Source organism: Lichenostomus cassidix, chromosome 17, assembly GCF_008360975.1.
Source record: "Lichenostomus cassidix isolate B80296 chromosome 17, HeHo_3.0, whole genome shotgun sequence".
Taxonomy (NCBI): Eukaryota; Metazoa; Chordata; class Aves; order Passeriformes; family Meliphagidae; genus Lichenostomus; species Lichenostomus cassidix.
The window spans coordinates 2,857,707-2,879,489 of NC_139497.1; the positions used below are offsets into that span (position 1 = coordinate 2,857,707).

Here is a 21,783-nt window from a genome sequence, read left to right on the forward strand (position 1 = left end):
ACCAATTCCGAGGCAAATGACCAAGCTGTGCAGTTAATATCCACAAGAAATATCCAGCCAGCCACTGACATTCTGGAGGCAGTTGCTGCCTGAAAATGAGAGAGCTGCTTTCTGTAAAAGCCATTTAGGAAGGAGAAAAGGTAAATTTAGGAAGGAGAAAAAGCAAATTTAGGAAGGAGAAAAGGTAAATTTAGGAAGGAGAAAAGGTAAATTTAGCGAGAGGGAAGCCTTTAAGGCTGCAGATTTGGGTGATGTAGTGCAGATTTCTTCTGCAAACCCCTTGCAAAAGCTGACAGCTCTGTGTCTGGAGTGTGATCATCAGTCTTTTCGAAGGGCAGCTCGACATTTGGCTGCTGCCTTTGGAAAGTCACCTGGGGTCTCCAAAATCTTGGTAGGGAATTTCAGCCCTGCGGTGCTTCCTCCCTGCAGAGGTGGGGAGGGAAAGTGGCAAATGGCTCTGACCCTCAGCCCCAAACCTTGGTGGGCTTGAGGGTGGCTGTAAAACCACCAGAGAACAGCCAGAACTGGGAATGGAACACCTGAACCAGCTTGGGAAATCAGAGGGGAAAAAATAACCAAAATCTGATTTTTTCTTTGCTGCTCCCATTTCGTTATCTGGTATTAAAAATTCAACAATCAAACGAGTTGTGCTTTGTTTTTAAAGCCCAGAGAGCCCCATGGAGGGTCTGCAGGACCTTTTCCATGCTCTGGAAAAGCAGAGATGGATAGATGAGCCATGTCCCATCGCATCAGCTGGCTCAGAGCAACCTCCTCCTGCCCATTCTCAGCAATCCCAACCCTCAGCATCCCCCTGCTGCTCCCACAGGACTCACAAATCTCCCCCAGTTGTGTTCTGTGGCTCCATGACATGAAAAAATGATCCCACGAACACCAAACACCTCCTGGGGATGATAAACTGCCCATCTCAGCCCCACTTTCCCACTCTGCAGAGCAGCCGGGGAAGTTCACTCAGTGGTGTGTTCTTAATAAAATTCCCAGCAGGTTTTCTATATTAAATACACAGAGAGGCTTGGGAAGCTTCAGCTCCAGTTTGCAGCCTACTCGTGCAACAAAAATACTCTGCAGAAAAAGGCATGGCTAAAAAAAATAACAAAAAAAAATAGTGGTTTGAGACAAAACTCTCTGAAGACACGGGAGGATCTGTAGCATCAGAACCACCAGCTTCGGCTGAAAATTATCTTATTGCCAAGGGAAGCAGCAAGCACAGCCTGAGGGGGACAATTCTGTCCCCTCTCCTGAGCAAAACGAGATGTGATGTGGGTAAAACCTCCCCACCTCACCTCTAAGCAGGATTTTATTTGGGCTGGAGGTGAAATTTTGCTTAATAACTGTAAAATACGGAGGTGTTGAATTAGGGAACCAGTGCCAGCCAGTTGGCTGCTGGAGGGAAAAAGCCCAACAGCTCCAGTCACCTTCAAACAAACCACCCAGGGGTGACTTCTCCAGAGCATCCCTTGTCCTCTCTGAGCCACAGAGCTGATGCCAGGGCACAGCTCCCAAAATAGGTGCCCTGATCCAGCCCTTGCTGGAGCCTTTATCCTTTGAAGGATGCTGCATGCAGGAGGGAATTACAGGCAGCCAAGCTTTGTGCCTCTTGTTTTGTTTTGCTGCCTGCAAATCCTCGGCAAACACTCGAGATATTTTCCATTCCATCAGTCATGGGAAGCGGGGATTGATTTTCAGCCAGTTATTGGCCTCCTACCTCCTTGGGATCAAAATTGAATGGTCTGAATGGGAAAAAAAGAGACCAAAACAAAGCAAAACAAATCTCTCTCTCTGGCTGCAGCCAGTTAATTCCTCACAACAATGGAGGTGGAGGATGGAGGGCAAATGCAGGCAGATGACATTATCAGAGGTGCTGGCAGCAGAAAAGCAGCAGGGACCAGGACTGGAGGTCTCTCTGCTCAGCCCCAGCTCCCTTCTGGCTGCCCAACACACATTACAAACCCAATATGGGATTTTTTTTCCCACGCAGACCTGGTGGTGACAATTCTGAGCCCATGAACTCTCACCACTGCAGTGAGTTCACTGCCCATCTGAGGGACCACTGCTCACCTGCCCTTCATCTTCCCTCCTCCTCCTCAGCCCTTCCTGCTGCCAGCAGAGCCCCGTGGCGTGAATTAGGACATTCCCCAGGGCACAATCTGGGCTTTGGTGCTTGGCTGTGATGAGTATTCCCTGTCCTCAGCCCCACCGGTGGCACGCAGGGATGCTGCTGTGGTGGCCTTACCTTGTTCTCTCCCTCGGGAGCCAGAGGATCTGTCATCCACGATCCAAAGCGGGACCCCGAGGTTTTAATTGTGATCGGGTCACTTATTCCCGTCAGCTTCCCACAGGCTGGAAAAGAGGGGAAGGCTGGTGAGCATCACATCAGCCCCGAGAGGGGCTCAGGAGTCGCTCCCACCCACCCCACGGCTCTGCCCCGCTGCGGAGGTTTAATTTGCTTTAATGACAGGCAATCGGGTCGGGAACAAGTGTCGGATGCTTGTGTTTGCTTCACGCCTCTTAGTGACAATTGTCCTTATCGCTGTCCCCGGGACAAGGAGCTCTTTCTCTGCGAGTGGCACGGAATTGGCAATGAGAGCAGCGAGCCAGGGCAGAGCAGCCAGGTGGAGAAGGAGCTGAAGAGCTGCTCGTCGCTGCTCTGAGCCAGGGCTGCAGCCAGGATAAAAAGGCAGCCGTGTCTATTCCTGCCCTGCTGGAGACGTGCGTTTGCCACAGGTTATGCAAAGGGGAAAAGAGAAAAAGGGGGAAAGTGGCACAGGATATAAATCTCCTCCCTGCAAAGATCATTTATCAGCGCCCACCAGGTGCTTTCCCTGCTCCCTCAGGAAACACGGATGGGTCCAGCAGCCTCCTCCAGCCAGGTGTGGGACAGGAATCTGAACACAGCAGGATGAAGGAAGGAGCTGGAGTGTCCTGGGGATCCCTCAGGAGCTGCCCTGGGAATCCTGCCTCACCCCCATGGGGATGGGAACCCATAGAGAGCTGCCAGCCAGGTTTGAGGCACTCAGGTGCTCCCCACCTGCTGGATTCAGGGAGCCAGCTCTGGGTTTTTGAGCCCTAAACACGAGGGGAAGCAGCAGCACCTCTCCTGCAGCTCATCCCCCAGCCCTGGTTCTGTCCCCAGCCCCTCTCTGGGGCTGTTCATGGACAGGAGCAGATATGGAACATGGAAGGTGCAGCCAAACCCCAATTCCTTTCTCCAACAACATCCCCAAATTTCAGCCAAGCTGCCCCTCTGCTTCCCTGCCTCACCAACCTCTGAATGGGGTGAAGATGCCTCGGGATGTCCTATTGCTCCAGGAGAGCTCATTTAAAACCCACTCACATCCAGAGCCACACAAGCTCGGGGCAGAGCCAGCAGGGCAGAACCACCAGCTGAAGTTCAGGAGGTGTTTCCTGACTCCTCCTTTTTGCTTTGGGCTCCTTTGGGAGCCTCTGACCAGCTGGGCAAGGGGGAGGTGGCAGTGCTGGGTGGAGAAGCTGCTCTGGGTGCTGGGCTGAGCACCTGGCTGAGCTGCACTGCAGTACCTGCTCAGTGCCCAGGGCTGGAGCCCTACAGGTGCTGCTGGAACGCAGGGAGAGCTCTGCCAGCTCAGGACAAGGTCATCCTGCTCCAAATTACCATGGAAAATCATAGGCTGGTTCGTTAAAAGGCACAATTAAAGGGCAATGAGCAGGGATGTCTTCAACCAGATCAGGTTGCTCAGAGCTCTGTCCAACCTGACCTTCATAGAATCATGGATTTTAGACCTTGGGTGTTTCCAGAACTCTGCAATCTCTCTCACCTGCATCTTTAATTCCTGGTCAGACACATCCACCTGCCTCAGCTCTGAGCTGTAGCCAAAGGGCAGAAAACAGATGAAGATACTCCTGCTGTGCACCAGCAGGACATGACCAAGGGGACATCAGTGTTCCCACAGCCTCCAGAGCCAGGCAGACACAGAGAGATGCCACCAAAGAGCAGAGAGCTCTCCTGGCACCCCTGAGACATGAGGAATTTGCCTTCCTGCTTTCTGCTGCACTCCAAACCTCAGCTGAGGGGGAGAGCAAAGGATGGCAAAAGGGATGCAATGGGTTAAAATAACAAATTCTAATGTCCTGCAGGGCTCCAGCCTTCCCCTAATCCCAGATCTGCTCAGCGCTGCCTTCCATTATCACAGCCCTACATTGCTGTCACTTTATCTCTTCCTCCCATTTCCCCGGAGAGAAGCGTTGAATAAAAGCTCATTGATTTAAAAAAAAAAAAATTGTTAAAAGAAAAAAAAAAGCAGCAGCAGCTGATAAGGGTAAACCAGTGTTGTTTGCAACATCTCCTACACGTTTAGCTAGAGGCACACACACATCCCAGCTCCTCAGCAAGGCAAGAGGGTTGTTCTCACACAGGGCAGGCTGTTCTCTCTCCTGGTGTAACCCTAGCCCAGCTACTCAGGAATTTAAAACAGATTCTGTAAGATCCTGACTGAGCTCTCCTGGCTGTGCCACCCAGGCATGGACAAGTGGGATCCTCACCCACCTGAGGAGATCCACACCACACTCGGAATATCAGCAGTGATTTTCCCCTGTGGGTGTTGAGCCTTTTGTGGCAATCCCACCCTCCTGTGGGGATGGCAGGAGCTATGGGATGAATTCCAGGTCACCCAGGGACAAATGTGCCACAGGAAAGCACATCCTGCTGCTCATCCAGGACATGGAAACCTGAGAGCAGCAGCTTCTGGGGCCTCACAGAGAAGCTGCTTTCAGTCCTCTCTGCCCTGCTCTACTCAGCTCCTTCCTCCTGGCCACAAATCAGCCTCTTCCTGAGTGTTCCTCCTCTGTCCTGCACCACGAAATGCATCCCCACAGAGCCCCTTCCCTCAGCTGCATGAGGAATTTTCCAGCAGGAGGAATTTTCGGATGGATCCCAGCACTCCCCTCCTCCCAGGCTGCCAACACCTCCGCTCCTGATCTCCTCATTCCTGCCCACCAGTCCTGCCTGGCAGCTCCCAGAAACTCCTCCAGCAATGCACAGCACCAGCACTCCATGGCTCTGCTTGGGCTGCTGCTGCTGCTCCAGCTAGGATCTTTCCCTGCTCCAGCTTCCCAGAAGGCCAAGGACTGATCATCCCATCCCATCCCATCCCATCCCATCCCATCCCATCCCATCCCATCCCATCCCATCCCATCCCTTCCACAGCAGGGATGAGGCTGTGGCAGCTGAGCTGTGCCTAAACCTTGCCTCTGTTGCAACACCCAATCCCAAATCCATCATTCCATCCCCATCCCTGTGCCAGGATTTTCCCCAAAACTCTGTGCTGCCAGGCAAACGTGAGCCTGAGCTAAATTCCCCCTTGAGCCAAGAGCCCTGCACTTCCTCTTAGGAACATTAATGGAAAGGCTAAAATCCCTGTATAAATAGGGATCTTTAGGAGTGTAAACAGAAACACAGATTGAAGCTGCCATGATCGATTTTTTTTTTTCCCTTCACACACATGCCAGGGTCAGGAAGTGTTTTCACTATTGATCCATCAATAATGCTTAGGAAACCCAAAATGCAAAACAGGACCTTGGCTAAGGGAAAGGCTGCTCAGAGCTTCCTGGGAGAGGTGAATTGGGTGGGAATGTGGCACATCCCTATCCTCCCCTCAGCCTGTGCTTGCTGCAGCAGCTCCTGACCCTGTCTGGGACACAAACACTCAGCAAATCCAACCTAAAATGTGCCTTTTGAGACACCAGTGAGCCCCTCTGAGCAGAAATCCTGCAGCAAAGAGAAATCCTCAGCAATCAGGGCCTCACTGTGTGGCAGCAAAGCATTTGTAAGGCTGCTGTTATCTGAATTTAACTCAATTAACAACCATTTCCACTGGTTTACACGGCAGAGAGATAAACAGCATTGGAAATTCAATCCGTGCTGTTGCTTTTAAGTGACCAAATAAATCACCCTCCTCAGTGAGCAACAAATCCTCTGGGATGAACCTTTGGGAGGCACAGAATCCATCTCTGGGAGCACCCAGGGCTGCTGCAGAACAGCTGCCCTGACCCCAGAGTCACACAGAGAGAGCAACGGGAGGAAGAAGCTGAAAAGCCCAAATAAAGACTGAAAAAGATTTAAAAAAAACCACTCAAGGGTTTCTAGACAAGGTTGCCTGCAGGAGCTCAGCATCCCTACCTGCCTGACTCAGTCTCACCTGGGCATTAGGGGATGGAATGAGCCAGGACATGGCCTGGAGCAGAAAGGGTTAATGGTCCAAGAGCAAATTCTGCTGTTCTTTGGAGCCCTGAATGGTTTGGGAGCTACATCTTAACATCTACCCAGGGTGTGTGGGAGGATTGTCCTGGCTGGAGAGGGGCTGTGGGGACAGGATGGCCTTGTTTAAAGAGCTGTCCCCGAGTTAAAGCCCCAAATCCCTGCTCCTGCTGCTGTTCCCTCTCCCTGTGACCCGCAGCTCCTCCTCATCCTCCAGGGATGGGCTGAAGGCTCTGGGTGCAGCCAGGAGGTCTCTGTGTGCCCTTGGTCAGCCAACCCTCCTGGGTTTGCTCTCTATTCTTATCCTTCCTTCTCACCTGCTCATCCTCCCTTATCATCTCCACTGCAGCTCTCTCATTCCCCACCTGATAAAATTCCAGGAATTTGGTACCAAGTCATCCCAACCCTGCTTATTTCTGCCCCCAGCAAGCTTTTGGGGAGAAATTCAAGTGGGTGAGGGCAAGGGCAGGATTTCCCTCCATCCCCAACCCTGCTGCCCTTGCTGTCACCCTCATGGGGTAACAGAAGGGACAGCAGAATAGGGCAGGAAGCCTCAGCCTGTCCTGCTCTCCAACCAAACCACTGCTCATTAATTAATGAGAAATCAAACTGATCTCTCACTTGGCCAGGGGGTTTTACCCATCCCAGGGGTACCTCGGTGCCTGACTTGTGGTTCAAACACTCTGAACATCCAGATTTAAGTGGGAATTTACTCCCTGGGTGAGGTGGAGCCCACAAGGGATGTACATGGAACCAGTGGATGGAAAAGCAGGGGGAAATAGAGGAGAGGTGTGGAGGCATCTAGAAACAAGCAAAAGCAACCCCAGCAGCAGAGCCAAGAGAGAAACAAAGCGTTACCTTGCCAAGGATATAAAGTGCTCAGAAGAGATCTGATCTTCCATGAAGTTACCTGAGAGTGTAATTTCGTATGTGCTACCGAAATAGACTGCAGAGCAGTTAATGTGTTTGGATTATCTAAATGGCGTAGCAAGAAAGTCAATAATGGAAGGAGAAATTAAATCAAGTCAGAGCTGGCCCAACAAATGGTGCAGAGAGTCCTTGCAGCTGTGGAAGGCAATGCCCTCCTCCTTCCCCCTGCTTTTGGGGTCACACGCTGGGTTTGGCGACTGCTGAGCCTCCCCACAACAGACCCACGGCTTTTGGTCAATTAAAACCCTCTGAAGGAGGTTAGAGATGAAGCTCTGGTGGTTGAGCAGCAGCCTGGTGGAAATGGCTCCCTCTGAGAAAGGGAGAGGGAGGATCCACAGGGCCACGCCGACCCCCCGGCACAGCTCCGTCATGCTCTTCTCCGGGGGGATCGCCAGGATGCAAAAAAAAAAGAAAGGAAAACGAGGGGGGAAAAAAGGCAAAGGAGGCCCAGCCTGCACAGCCCCACTCCCCCCACCACCAGCAGAGCCCTCTGCAGCTCCGGTCAGCCAACAGGTGGGGCAGGGATGCGAGAAGCAAAAGGGGTGCAGGAGTTTGGCTCTGCATAAGCGCGAGCCGCCGCTTATGCAAGCGCTGCCCGCGAGGATCCTGAAGCGCTCCCACCGCCGGCAGCACCGCTCCTGCCGGGAATCCTGGGCAGGGCTGCTCCCAGGAGGAATGCTCCCGGCGGCACGAGCCTTGGCAGGATCCCCCTGGCTGCGTGGGGTCATCCCTCGCGGGCCGGGCGCGGCGCAAGATGTCCAGCGGGGCATCTGTGCCTCCGGCCGGCATGCGGGCGCCGTTGGCGTTGCAGCCAGGGCCACCATGGCGGTTCTGAGCCTACCTAATTTTTGCATGCATGCACGAAGCCTTTCTTCAAGATTTGACACTCTGTTCTGAAGCTCTTCGTAGTCATAGGCGCCAATCTCCTCCTGGAGTTCGTTTAGAACTGACGTCAGATTCTGGACCTCCTCTTTAAACTGCAATACCAATTTGGCATCGGCTTTGTACTCTTCCAACACTGGTATCAAAGGCCTAAGTTCCTCCATTTTCGCTTTTATTGCCTGCAAGGTTAAAATAAGCTCGGTTCAGTGCTATGCGTGCAAAAATCTGCAACACTCTGCCTTGACCTGGGTGCTTCCTATGGGAGCGAAATGTTCACATTATCCCACAATTATTAGCATTAAAATTAATTATTATTTTTGGTCCGAATGATGTCTTGGCAAGAACATATTAAACAGGCTGCAGAACACCAAAATATTTGGGAAAGGCCTTTATTTGTCATTTTTAGAATGCAACATCTTAGGGTTACATGCTTCAGATCACATACACAAAGAGTTGTTGTTTTTTTTTTTTCTTTTTCTTTCCAAAAAATAAAAGAAAATAAGATATATATGCATTGACAAGGGTTTCAAACTATTCATGAAATGCATCTACAATTGCATGCAAAGGAAGATCTCGGTTGTGTGGTTCAAGGTTCCTTAGTGAGATATGGTGCTAATTTGGAAAATAATCAAAAAAAATCAATGCATGGTGCAAAATGCTCTGTGGCCCTCTTTTCATGGTTACATGGGAGTGAACTGCTTCTTCAGTCACTGCAGCATTGAAAAAACTTGCTTTTTAGTTAGCCCTGTAAGCAAGAAAATGAAATACTGTTGAGGATCTAGCTCACTAACCTGCCTTATATAGATAGCCATTCATAGACAAATACTCTTACGGCACTAAAGAGAGAAAAAAAAAACCAACACAAGAGCTCCAAAGCACTCACAGTTTAATGCTGGCATTAGCAGGAACAAAATGCTGTGGCTGTTCTTTCGAATGCTGCCTTGGCAGCAAATTAGATAAAAATTCCTCACTGGTTTTAAGCACGGAACAGGAAAATAAAAGTCATTATCAAATGGATTTTGCAGAAATGAATTTTTTCCTTTTTTTTTTCTTTTTTTGCTTTGTTTTGGATTTTTTTTTGTTTTTTTCTCATTTAAAAGCTCAGAATGCAGCATTTTGTTGCAGATGCTTTGCTCCAGCAGCTAACGAGTAGACATTAATATGCATGCACCTACCCGTTAATGAAGCGTGTTAGAACACCCAAAATCCCTGCTGCTGCTCCAACTACAGTGGCCAAGCTCCCAGCACCCAGGGCTGTGACATCTGCCTGTGTCCTGAAGCTTTCTGGGGCTGAACAGGACCAGGAATTGCTCCTCAACCTCATTCCCTTCCTTCCCATCCATCCCCTCCTATTTAAGCCATGAGGGTTTTTTTCCCCTCCTGTTCTTCACACGGGGGGAATGCTTTAATTTTATTTAATTTTATTTAATTTTAATCTCCCTGGCAGGCAGTGGGGAGGGTTAACCTCATCAGGATGGTGGGGGGAGAAATAATAATAACTGAAATAAAGAAATAATTAAATAAAAGGAACTCATGCTCGAATCACAAAGATGGTCTTTCCATCCAGACTGCAGAGCTAAATTTAGGGTCCTGCAGTAACTGGAGATGGGGAGCGGAGGAGGTGGAGTTGGTGAAAAGTTTTAAGATCCTACTTCCCAGCTTTTTATGAGATAATCGTGGTATTTCAGTATTTAGCATTAAAAAAAAAATCTGCTTTAAAATACCAGCCAGCTGCCTGCCAATGAGGGTGGCAATCAGCTGGGTGGCTGCTCAGAAAAGTCCCCAAATTTTGCCAGAAATCTTCTCCATTTGATTTTTATATCTATTAACCCACAGCACTGCTAACATTGAAGATTCTGGCATTTCTCAGAACCTTTTTTTGGCAATTTCATTCCTTCCCAAGCAACTTCCTGAGGGTTTGGCCACTGTTCCCAGTGCCAGCTGATCCCAAAGGCTGGCAGCTCCACTCCCCTTTTCACAGCACCAGGACACCACACAGAACCATCAGCTCAAAACTGGACAAACTCCTGGAGATGTGCAGTTTGCCAGCCTGTGGATGGCTGTAAAAGTGGTATTTTTTGGGTTTTTTTTGGGGGGGGCTGATGTTTGATTGATTAATTAAATTCTTCAGCCACCCCAAGGGATGATGTGGTTTGGGGACAGCCAGCTGAGGTTTGCCAGGAATGGAAAGGGAGCCACAAGTCCTGGGTTTTCCCAAAAAATGGGTCCTGGGCATGGCATGGAGAAGCTGTTTAGCCACAGAGGGGAACCCACCTCACCCAGACCTCAGCCACCCTGGGGTGTCCCTGCAGATCCCCCAATGGAATCTACCTATTTGGGGCACCCGGGTGGTTTGTGGATGTGGGAACATGGAGATTTGTGCTTTGACCCTATAGGAACACGTAGGGCTGAGGATGTGATGCCACAGCCTGGATCTGGCTGTGCTTTGGACAGCAAGGACCCCACAGTTTGTCCCCTGATGGGAACCAGGGCCACAATCCCAAGCCCATCCCAACAATTCCCTGGCCACGTCTCCAGTAGCACTTTGGAAAGCACACCTACCTTAAACTGCCTTGCCAGGTGCTGCTTGTGGCTCTCTTCCACTTGCTTAAATTTAGATTCCAGTCCCCTCATCTGGTTTTCCATCTTCTCCACGTACTGTAGGTCTCTCTGAGTCCTCCTGTCCAACACCTCTATCGACTGGGACATGTTTTGCACCTGCCAAACGAGAAGGGACTCATTAAGAAGGTGTTTCCAGCAGCGAGGCAGCCCTGCTTGCATCCCAGCACTGACCTTTCCCACACACCCAGCAGAGCTAAAGGGCAATCAGCCCATGCATTATTTACTGCTTCATCACCAGCAGCTCCCAAATTACGACCCTGTGCTCCAACACACAGCAAACTGCTTTCATAAATGCTTATTTTTTTTTTCCTGCCGTGCTGCAGAGAATGAATCAACAACCCCACATGGAAATGAGGGTTGGGGCCGAGGTTAAAATGCATTACTCAGGATGTCCTCTGTGACAGGAGCTGGGAGGTGACAGCAGCACAGCTGGCTGGGAGGAAAAAGCTCCTGCCCAGGTGAGCATTTCCATCTCCTCGTGTGACACTGCACACACCTCCCTCCCAGCCAGCAGAACTTCATTCTCCCAGCAGCCTGCCCAGCCAGCACCTGCCACCACCAATCCAGCTGCAGGGGGGACATCCTGGCGCTGGGAGGCACCGTGGGATGGTTGGCACCCCAGCCATGCCCTCCTGCCAGGGAGGGTCGGTTTCCGGAGCCGCGCTGTGCCGCATTCCCGCCCGGAGCCCATCTGGCCTCGCCCAGGGGATGATGCAAGGAGCTTGGCTGGGCTTGCTGCGAGAAACCGAGCCCAAGGTGTGAGGAGGGGAGGGAAACGCCGCTGAGGCTGACCTGATTTTGAAGGTTGGCTGCCATCTGATTTATTAAGATATTCCCTCCTGTTCTGCAGGCTGGGAGAGGGGGGATGAAGCCCTGACGTCAGTGCCTAGCTAGCATCCAGCACCGAGCTGCATTTCAGGGCTGTGCACTGGGGAGGGATGTGTTTGTCCCACGGCGGGGACGTGACGGGGCTCAGCCCACGGGTGCTGCTCCTGCCACCGCCACGTCACCCCAGCAGCGCCACCGCCGCGGTGACGTCCGTGGGGACCGTGAATCAGGCAGCCAGCCTGCTGCTGCTGCTGCCGCGTCAGGGGCCTGGAAGTGAAGCCACCATGGCGTTGAAGCCACCCTGCTGCCAGCCTGCTCAGCTGTGGGTGGCTGAGCCAAATCCGAGCAGGAGCAGCCCTGTCCCCGTGGATCTGCTCCCAGAGCCTGTGCTGCCACATCCACTCCCATCTGCGCCCTCGCCAGCCAGGCTGGGATGGGGAAGGAGTGCTGCAAGTGCAGCATTTCCTCTGGCAAATCCAACCGGGGAGGGCTGGGACTTACCTCGAGTGACAGAGCGAGGGCACGGCAGGACAGCCGTGCCAGCCAGGGCTCCTCGCTGCACAGGTCAGCTGTGGGACCTCCAGCTTGGAAAACCATCAGAGTGCCCATTGCTCATGCAGGGTGACACCAAAATGGTGACAGGGGTCTATTAAAAATGTATGGATGGCCCGTAGGGCAAAGGCCAGCAGCTTTTGGAATGTTCTGTTCAACTGCTCCGGGGGGCTGAGAGGTTTCCTCAGCAAAGATGAAGCTATTTGCAGTCTCTGAGCCTCAGAGGTGAAGCAGCACCACCCTGACCCCTCCAGGAGCTGCTCAGGGAGGCGTGAGGGGCAGGGAAGAGCAGAACAAGGCAGGTTGGGAGGAGAAAAGAGCAAAGCTGAGCTCAGCCTGGTCAGCTCCCATTAGGCTGTGCCTCCCCCAGGGAATTGGAGCTCTCAGTGGGTGTTAATTCACCTGGGCTGGATGTGGAGGAGGTTGAAGACCTCTCAGTGCCCCGAGGCAGGAGAAGGGAAGCCTTAGACAAGCATGGCTGGGCTGCCAAGCTACTTTTATTGCAGTTATCCAGGCTTTGAGCTGAGCTGAGCTGCATCTACCCAGCAGAATTGCTCCGAGGAGCAGAGAGGGGCAAAACTGAGCTCATTTATTCCACTAGTGCCTAACCCCAGCTCAAGGCCGACCTGCAGATCACCAGAAAAGGGCATTTCTCTAAAGACAGACCAATATCTGAGTCTGGTGAGCAGAATTTTGGGGGTTTCATTGTGCTTTTTCTCAGGTGGTGGGGAGGGAGAGATAGACTCAGCATCTCGCTCAGGCTGCTGACCTCAAACACCTCTGGCGTGATTCTGCTCCTCCCTGCAGCAGAGAAAAATAACCTCCTCACATGCCTCTGCACAGAGATGCCTAAAACTGGCTATTCTGGGGTGGATTTCACACGCCCAAGGTGGCTATTTGTTGCCCGTGCTGTTTTCCATCAGGCAAGGTCCCGGCCAGGTTTGTAGGGAATGAGTTTCCTGATCCCTGACAGCCCCTTGTGCTTCCCAGCTGAGGATCTGCTTGTTTTCCCTCATTAGCATATTATGCCCTTGATCCAGCAAAGTGCTTTGGCACATGATTAGGTTTCAATGAGCCTGTTGGAGCTCGGGCTGAAGCATGTACAGGAGTGCTCTAATGAACTCAGGCCCAAGGATACTGCCTCTGAAATTCCCTCAGCTCCATCCATCAGCTGCAGCCCTCAGACATTGGCTAAAATGCTTTTTTTGCCTCCTCTCTCAGCCTGAAATCTCATTTGCAGCAAGCTAATGTGAGAGAGATACCTGTGACCGTCTGGGGGGAAAGAGTTATTTTTAGCAGTCGAAATAGGAAATTAATACAAATGAAGCTTGCAGTGCTGTTCTTGTCATCTCATCTGACAAGGAGTTGTTTCGCAATTAAAGCAGAGTGAGAGAGTCAAAATTGGCCTGATGACCGCAGTGAGGCAAACAGAAAGGTCAAATCCGTGGTTTAAACCCTGCTCAAGCTGCCCTGTGCATCAGCCAGCTCCAGAAGGGCTGTTCTGAGCCCAGATTTGGGGTTTTTACCCCGGGGGAGCAACAGCAAGAGGCATCTTGGGGGAGATTTTCACGGTTTAGGGGAAAAGTCAGCAGAGAAATGGACTCAGCTGATGGTCCAGGATATGAAAAGTTCATTTTAGGAGGTCTGCAGGAGGCAAAGTGAAGGCTGAGATGTCATTGTCCCCTCTATGCACACCTGGGAGTGACTATTAGGGGAACAAAAAAGAGCTGTTTAATCTGGAAATCAGCGCTGGCAAAGAGGGAGGATTGGCAGGAAACCAGAAACGGTTTAAACCATCAGAGGAGGAAGTCCTGCCCAATAACAGGGCCAGAATAAATAAACGAATTTAAAAAAGAATCTGTTTGGAGATCAAATACAATCTGTTGCTGAGCAGGGCTGAGGTGGTGGCTTGGCTTGGGCACAGTCCAAGGTCTGGGCTCAGCACCTGAGCCGTGTGAGGCTGCAAGGACTGGGTGTGCTCCAGCCAAGGATGAGCTCAGACACCTCCAGTGGCACAACACGGGCTGAACAGTGTGTGCAGAGAGCAGCCCTGCTCCCAAACCTGTCACCATGCCCGGGACACAATCCCAGCCACAGCAGCTCCTTACAGAGATGCTCATCCCACGAGCTGAGCGTGGATGGATGGGAGATCCGAGCCTCCAAATTCTGCATGGAGATTTCCCCTGAAATGCTCTAATTGTTTCATACAAACACACACACACAAATACAGCCCATCCCTGGCAACACCTCCTCATTGCCATAGGTGAATTCCAGCTCTGCTCCTCGGAAAATCCACACACAATTACCTCCCTGACCCATTGTGCTGCCAGGGAGAAACCAGTTTTCCCATCACAAAGCTAGGGTTAGGGTGTCAGCTGAGGGAAGGAGTTTCCAGGATTGAAATCCTTCCTGGGAAGCTGGAAGCTCTGCTCTGCAGTTGTTTTCTCCTACAGGGATTATCAGTTCAGCCTCCATCAAGCTCAGATGTCTGGCACTAAGAGCCTATTCCTCATTTTGGGTTTTTTTTTTTCATATAGGTTAGCGTGGGAGTGAGATGCAGACAGATTAGCAGGCAGGTAACATATCCCAGAACACATGCCCAGAAATCCTGCTCCTCCCTCACTTTTTATCCATTGGCAGCCAGAGAGCTGCATTAAAAAAAAACCCAAAAAAACCCACCAAGCACTCCCACCCTCCTGATGTTATCCCAGGTCTCCCATTCCCAACTCCTGCCCATCAGCAGAGGGCATTGGGTCAAATCCTGCTCGTTTAGTGTGCACCAGGAGTTCTGAGAGCACAGTGCCTCCTGGACACCCCTGTCAGCTGTTCCCAAATCCAAATGCACCCAGTGTGTTATTGCTGTGAGAAATCAAAGCTTGAGTGGGATTATTTTTAGCAGCCTCTGACAACCCGAAGAATTGTTTTAGGGCTGAATGTATCCTGGCTTGCTTTATTGTCCTCAGCACATGGGGGAAATCAGTTAAGTGGAGGTTTAATATTGTTATGGGGAATTAATACATCAGCTTCCCCCAAAGCAGCAGGAGGAAAAGTCTTTTGTCATGCACGGCACAGGCCAATCTAGCATTAGGGCTTGGGGTTTAATTATGTTTCCAGCACAGGAGCCAGCTCATGTTTGAAAGAGAGGAGCACAATTTTCACATGAAACAGCATTTCTTCGCTGAAATCTATTATCTGGAAAATTTCTTGTTATTGGGAATGTTTCCCTAATGAGATTCTTTGATCTTTTTGGACAGCAGACTATTAAAAACTAATCAAGAGGATGTCAGCTTTAGGAAGAAAACCACCAAGTGTCATCTCTGGGCTACCTGATGGCGACAGCCAGTAGGGTTTTACTCGACCTTTTTAACATCACCCTGCCTGGCAAAGCTAGGCTTGGGGCTTTTAATTCTCTCTCCTCTCCTGTTGTTCAGGCTCAGCCTTTAAATCTGCTTGTGCCAACAGAATGGAAAAAGGAGATTTTTTTTTTTTTTTTAGAGATCCAGTTCAATATTGCTGCTTTGATCTCAGCAGTTTTACCTTGACCTCAGGGCAGGCTTTCACAGAAACACTGAAGGGATTCCTCCTCCTGCACACCCAGGGACAACCACAGCATGAAAAAGCCATCCCAAGGGGTCTCCCCTGCAAACCAGCTTTTCACCCCACCAAACCCACCCCCCTTTGCCAGAAGGGACCAAGCATTACCTTTTCTAGGAGTTGTCTCAGCTGCTTTGTCCTGGCGTCACGCGAGCACATCGTCTGCTGAGGTGCCACCACTGTGCATATACAACGTCCCTCGCTGTCCTGGGCAGAGCTGTAGACCTGCCAGCTTTCCTCTGGGTTGGTAGGCAACACCTAATTAACACAGGGGAAAGATGGGTTAATGAACCGGGGGAGGCCCGGCAGGGCTGTGGGAGGGGAAGGGGAAGGAGTGGAGGGAGCAGGATGGATGTGGCAGAGAGGGCTGGAGGTCCCTCCGAGGGCCCAGCTGGCGAAATTCACTTGGAATGCAAAAATATGGATTGGGGACAAATCAGAGAAGGGTCTGAGAAGGAGAGAGGGAGCTGAAACACGAAGGGAGCACAAGTGGGAAAGCGTGGGCACATGGAATGCCAGCCGAGGGTGACAATTCCGGGTGCTGGACATCCCTGAGCACAGCGGGGTGGCGACAGAGCCCTCGGGAGAGGGACGTGCCCGAGCCACCGGGGAGGGCACAGCGTCCTGCTGAGGGCTGAGCGCTGCTCCGTGCCTCTGCAGAGCTCTCCGGGCTCCGGCAGCAGGAGAATCAGCTCTCCTGAGCCAATGGACACTGCGAGGTACGTTTTCCCTCCCCTGCCAGGCTCCCCCGGGGATGAGGAGCTTCACCGGGCAAGCATTTCCCTCCAGTTCCAGGCAGGGAAGGTCCGGAGCTGCGCCCTGTGCAGAATTCCGGCAGGGATGGGATGCAGCCCGGAGGGGACCAGCAGTGCCTGAGCTGCCAGGACACGGCAGGGAAGGGAGCCCAGCCCCAAACCCGGCACATTCCCCAAACCCGGCACATTCCCCAAACCCGGCACATTCCCCAAACCCGGCACATTCCCCAAACCCGGCACATTCCCCAAACCCGGCACATTCCCCAAACCCGGCACATTCCCCAAACCCGGCACATTCCCAGCCCCAAACCCATCGCATTCCCCAGCCCCCCCTGAGCTCTCCAAACCTCTCCCGTCTTCATTTCCCTTCGATCTCACGGCACAACCCATGATTTAACCCTCGGAGCACTTCGAAGGTGTCACCGTGTCCCTAGCCAGAGGGGAAATGCTCTTTCCACTCTTTCACTACCGAGCAAATCACCCTGCAAATGCCCGTGGTGACAGGCAAGCCCTGAGAGAGATGCGCGATTGGACTCCCTGGCTAAAACAACCGGGGGGAAAAAAATAATAAACGGATCTCATAAAGCCTGCTAACACGGAAAAAAAAATTAAAAAATCCCAGTTTCGTTCACTCCGCAGCACAACCACTACACGCAACACGGTGGGAACAGCAGAGCTGCAGTAGCGGAGCTCTGTCGGAAGGCGGGCAGCCTGCAGGAGAAAGGTGCCCGATTTTCCCTGCTCGGGGAACACGGACAGCCAGCCAGGAAGGTTTTTCCCAGCCATTCCCGAAGTGGGAAGCTCAGGCACAGCCTGAGGAGAGCAGGGACAGCCTCACCGCGACACTTGCCGCTGCATCCCCATCCCGGAGAGCACGGAGCGGGGAGGGAAGCTAAGGAGCCTCCCGGGACTCGCAGCCCTTGTCCCGGCGGCTTTGGCGGCAGCGACCAGGGAAACTTTGCATCCCTTCGGCTGCAGGGGCGATGCGGGAGGCAGCAGTGTCGCACCGAGCCACGAACGAGGGATGAGGAGAGGAAAGGAGAGGGAGAGATGCTCCCCCCACCGCCACCCCATCTCCTGCCGGCACCCCCTATCCCCTCCTGCACCAGCCCGGGGGACACTCGGCAGCCACCGCCGCCCCTCCCCGGGGCTCTGCCCTCCGCAGCGCGGGGGATCCTGCAGGGAGAGACCCTGACGGCCACGGGGACACCCATGGGGACAGCTGGGCGAGGAGAGATGTGGCACCAGGGCGAGGAGAGACTGGGCGGCGGCGGGAAGCAGCCGCAGGGATGCTCCGGGATGCGGGAACGCTCCGGGAGGCTGGGATGCTCCGGGATTCAGGGATGCTTCGGGAGGCTCCGGGATGGAGGGAAGCTCCGGGATGCTCCGGGAGGCTCCGGGCAGCCCTCCCCGTGCCCCGCCGCGCCCCGCACTTACTCCCGTGCTGCGGTCCAAGGTGCCGCCCGTGGCCGCCGTGAGTTTGGTGGTGTTGAGCCCCACGAGGGAGGGCAGCGTCTGCGACATCCAGTTGGTGATCATGGCCATGGTGCTGAGGACGACTCCAATCTTGAGTAAAGGCACAGACATGTCTGCGGGGGGGGGCGGCAGGCACCCTTCATTCTGCACCGGCGCCGGGCTCCATGCCGCTGGGTTCGGGCTGCGCCAGCCGCCCCGCCGCCGCCGCCGCTCGCCGCCGGCCCATCGTCCTCCTCCTCCGCCCCGCCGCCCTGCCCGGCGCTGCCGACGGTGTGTGCCCGGAGCGGCCGGAGTGCCCGCAGCCCAGCCGAGCGGGGCTGGCTCCCTGCGCCCGCCGCCGCCGGGCGCGCCCCAGCCGGAGCGAGCGGCTGCAGGAGGCGGAACCGGGGCGGGACGGGACCGGGAGGGGCGGCGGGGAGCGCCCAACCAGCCGGGGACACTGCGGTGGGCGAGGGAGGGACGGGGAGGGGAGGAGGGAAGGGGGGGGAGGGAGGTTTGGGGAAGGGGAGGAGGGGAGAAAGGGTTTGGGGAGAAAAGGTTTGGAGAGGGAAGATTTGGGGGAATGGGGAGATGGAAAGAGGAAAAGATGTGGGGAGAAGAGATTTGAGGGAAAAATTGGGGGACAAAAGACTTGGGGAGAAAAAGATTTGGGGAGGAAAAGATCTGGGGAGAAAAAAGATCTGGGGAGAAAAGGATTTGGCAGAAAAAGGATTTGGGAGAAAAAGATTTGGGGAAGGGGAAGAGAAGGGAAGAAAAGAGAGAAAAATTATGGGGAGAAAAGATTTGGGGACAGGGGAGTGGAGGGAAGGAGAGAAAAGAGATAAGGGGAGAAAAGATTTGCGGAGAAAAGGTTTGCAGAGAGGGAAAAGGTTTGGGGAGAGAGGAAAGAATTGGGGAGGGGGGAGAGACTTGAGCAGAGGCAAAAAGGCGTGGGGAAGGGAGAGAAAGATCCGGGAAAAGGGGGAAAAACTGGGGAGAGGGAAGAAGATTTGAGGAGACGGAGAGGATGGGTGAAAGGAATGAGGAGAGAGCGAAAGAATTGGGGGAGGAGGTGGAAGGGTTTTGGGGTTGAGGTGGAAGGGTTTGGGGTTTGGGGATGAGGTGGAAGGGGTTTGGGGTTTTTGGGATGAGGTGGAAGGTTTTTGGGGAGGTTGAAGGGTTTTGGGGTGTCGCGGCTCCCCCGCAGCGGCGCTGTGGCTCCCCCTGGCGGCTGCGGGCGGCGCTGCGGGCCGGGGTCACTCGGTGCTCGCGGGGACAGAGGGGACAGAGAGGACAGAGGGGACAGAGGGGACACAGCGGAGAGGAAGCGCCGTGCCAGGCCCAAGGGGAGCTGCTCCCGGCGGGGGCGGCCGGAGCAGTTCCCTGTGGGTCCCCGGTGGTCCCCAGCCCTGCGGTCTGAGCGCGCTGTCACAGCATCCCCTATTGTCACCTCGTCACCTTCTGCCGCCACAGCACTTCCTCAGCACGAGGGACAAACCAAACCACTCTACCAGCCCTTCCTGCCCCCTTGCTGCCCCTGCCTCACCCCCAGCGCAGGAATTCCCTGCCCGGGAGCCCCACGGGTGGCAAAGAGCACAGAGCCTGTTCCGCCAGCCTGGAGTGTCACCTGGGCTTGGTCACCTCTCAGGTTTCCTGAAGGCATTTGCAGAACTGCCCTGGTGACTTCAGAACCAAAATCTCTGACCAACAGAGACCAACGGAGACCAACAGAGACCAAACTCCAACCTTGACATGGTTCCTGGGGACCCTGAACCATTCCATAGCCCCAGCACCCCAGCCTGGCTGGCCCGTGGGAATCACCACATCCCCACTGGAATCTGACCAGCCCAGCCCCAAATCTGACACATCCAGAGCTGCTTTTCCAACTCCATGGATTCCTGGGGGTGTGGGATTTGTTGCCCCAAAACCTCAACCCACCAGTACCCCATCACATCCAGCAGCCAGGTGGTGTGCAGAGCACATCCCAGCAGGGAAGCAGGAAAGCCTGAAATGCAATCCCTGCTGAGCTGGGAGCTGCTGGAACACTCTGACATAAAGCACATTTAGCAAGTCCACCAGGTGGAGAAAACGAGATGAGCAGGAGTGCTCCAACTCCTTCCATGCGGTGCCAGGTCGGATCCTGTCCCTGTGACACGCCGGTGACACGGCTGGACACTGGCAGCTGGTTTGTGCCAGGCTGCAGCAGCTGAAATTCCATCTCTTCCCTCACTTCCCACCACCCTCCATCCCTGCCACCCTCCCCCTACCCAGCTCCAGGTGAGCCAGCTGCTGCTGGATCAGGAAGGAAACACTCTGAATCCCACACTGTCCTGCTTTGGGAATACACAAACTGCTTCCACCCCATGGAATTCACATTTCCCAGCCAGGCATCAGCATCCCCTCCCTGGCAAACCCACTGCTGGCTGTGCACTGTGGCACCTCTGGGCTCAACACCCCGGAGCTGCTCCAGGCTGGGGGTGCAGGGACAAAAAAAACCCAAAACCCTGGATGGATTCCACCTTTTTGAAGGAATCTGAGCTCCCTGAGCTGCTCCTGCTGCTCTGCAGCTGCTGCTGCTGTGCTCAGCACTGTGGCAGCTCAGGCCCTGATTGCTGCTCTGATTTCCCATCATATCCAACATCGAGTGCTGCACTTAAATCATCCCAACCTTCACCTGGGAATGGAGTTTGTGAGGAAAGTTTATCCCTCACAATTGTCTGCTGCAGGAGAATGCAAAGGAATTAGACCCACGGATATTTTAATATTTAAATGGGGGCAAGAATCACTCCTGTGCCTTGTTCTGGATTCAGTGGGATAAAAACCATTCCTGTGCCTTGCCCTGGATTCCACCTGGGCTAAAGCCTCATTTCCCAGCAGTGCAGGCAGCTGATTTCATTCATATTCCTTTCAAATGCTTTGCCATGATTAAAGCTGCTCCAGCCAGGCTGAGCCAAGCCCAGGGAGAGGAGCAGCAGCCACAAGTGCCTGCTAAGGAGGGAGCCCATTACTGGGAATCTTTTCCCAGGTTTGTGCAGGTTTTGGGAGGCAGAGCTGCTCAGTTTCCCTGCAGCAAACCCCTTCATGTCAGCTGAAAGAGGAGCTGTGCTGTAATAACGGGGGGGAGAGCAAAATCCAGAGGATTTTCTTTCTTGCTGCTGCTTTCAGTGTTTATGAAAGAATCAAAAGCAGCACTTTTGGGGGAGGTTTTTTTGGTTGCCGCCGAGATTAAGGGAGTTGGGGAAGGGACATCAAAATGTTCTTCCATCCCTTTTCAGAAAGTTCTTGATGCAATAATCTGCCTGAGCCTGTGGGGCAGAGAGCCACCACCCCATGGGAGCTGAGCCCCCAGCTGCTCCAAACACAGACCTGATGGAAAAAGAGGTCTTTTTCCACGCTGAGTCCCTTTTTTAGGGATGCAGGGTTGAGCAGAGGGAGGGATTGGTGGTGGCTGCTGGCTGAGGAGGTGCTGCCAGTCAAGGACAATGGCCTTTGTCACTCTGCCTGGCACAGGTGACATGCAGACACAGAGACTCTGCCTCACCCCGAGGATCTCCCTGGTTTGAAAAGCCCAGCGTGGCAACCAAATGCAAACATTGACCACAAACCCATGGGGGAGACTGGAGCACAACAGCAGAAACAAGGATGGAGCCAAGGGGGAAGGAGCTCAGGTGACCCTGTTGGACATTTCCTGATGGGGTTTCCCAGAGCACAGCTGGATATTGATCCTCAAAAAGCAACTTTGCATCACCACATCCACAGCAATCCCTCCAGCAGCACTTCTGCTCAACTGGTGGAGCTCTGCTGATCACTTTGGGGGTTCTGCCCGAGAAAAACCCTCCTGTTGTCACTGCTCTTGTTGTCCCCATGCTCTGGCTCTGGCTGTCCCCTGCCACCAGAGCAAGGGGTGCAGGGCTG

At 53.4% G+C, this 21,783-nt stretch overlaps 1 protein-coding gene across 2 annotated transcripts in view; it reads right to left on the reverse strand.

Moving 5' to 3' along the window:
- OLFM1 (olfactomedin 1) overlaps positions 1-21,783 on the reverse strand; it is a 31,730-nt gene that overhangs the window by 3,336 nt on the left and 6,611 nt on the right. Inside the window, exons 1-5 of one of the 2 annotated variants that reach the window (XM_085076859.1) lie at positions 17,851-18,257; positions 15,767-15,916; positions 10,625-10,780; positions 8,022-8,241; positions 2,252-2,358 (exon numbers count right to left, since the gene is read on the reverse strand). In XM_085076859.1, coding sequence (XP_084932985.1) covers positions 2,252-2,358; positions 8,022-8,241; positions 10,625-10,780; positions 15,767-15,916; positions 17,851-18,000 — 783 coding nt within the window. In that variant the 5' untranslated portion in view covers positions 18,001-18,257. Of the gene's footprint in view, positions 1-2,251; positions 2,359-8,021; positions 8,242-10,624; positions 10,781-15,766; positions 15,917-17,850; positions 18,258-21,783 lie in introns of those variants that run through there. The other variant, XM_085076860.1, reaches the window with a different exon arrangement.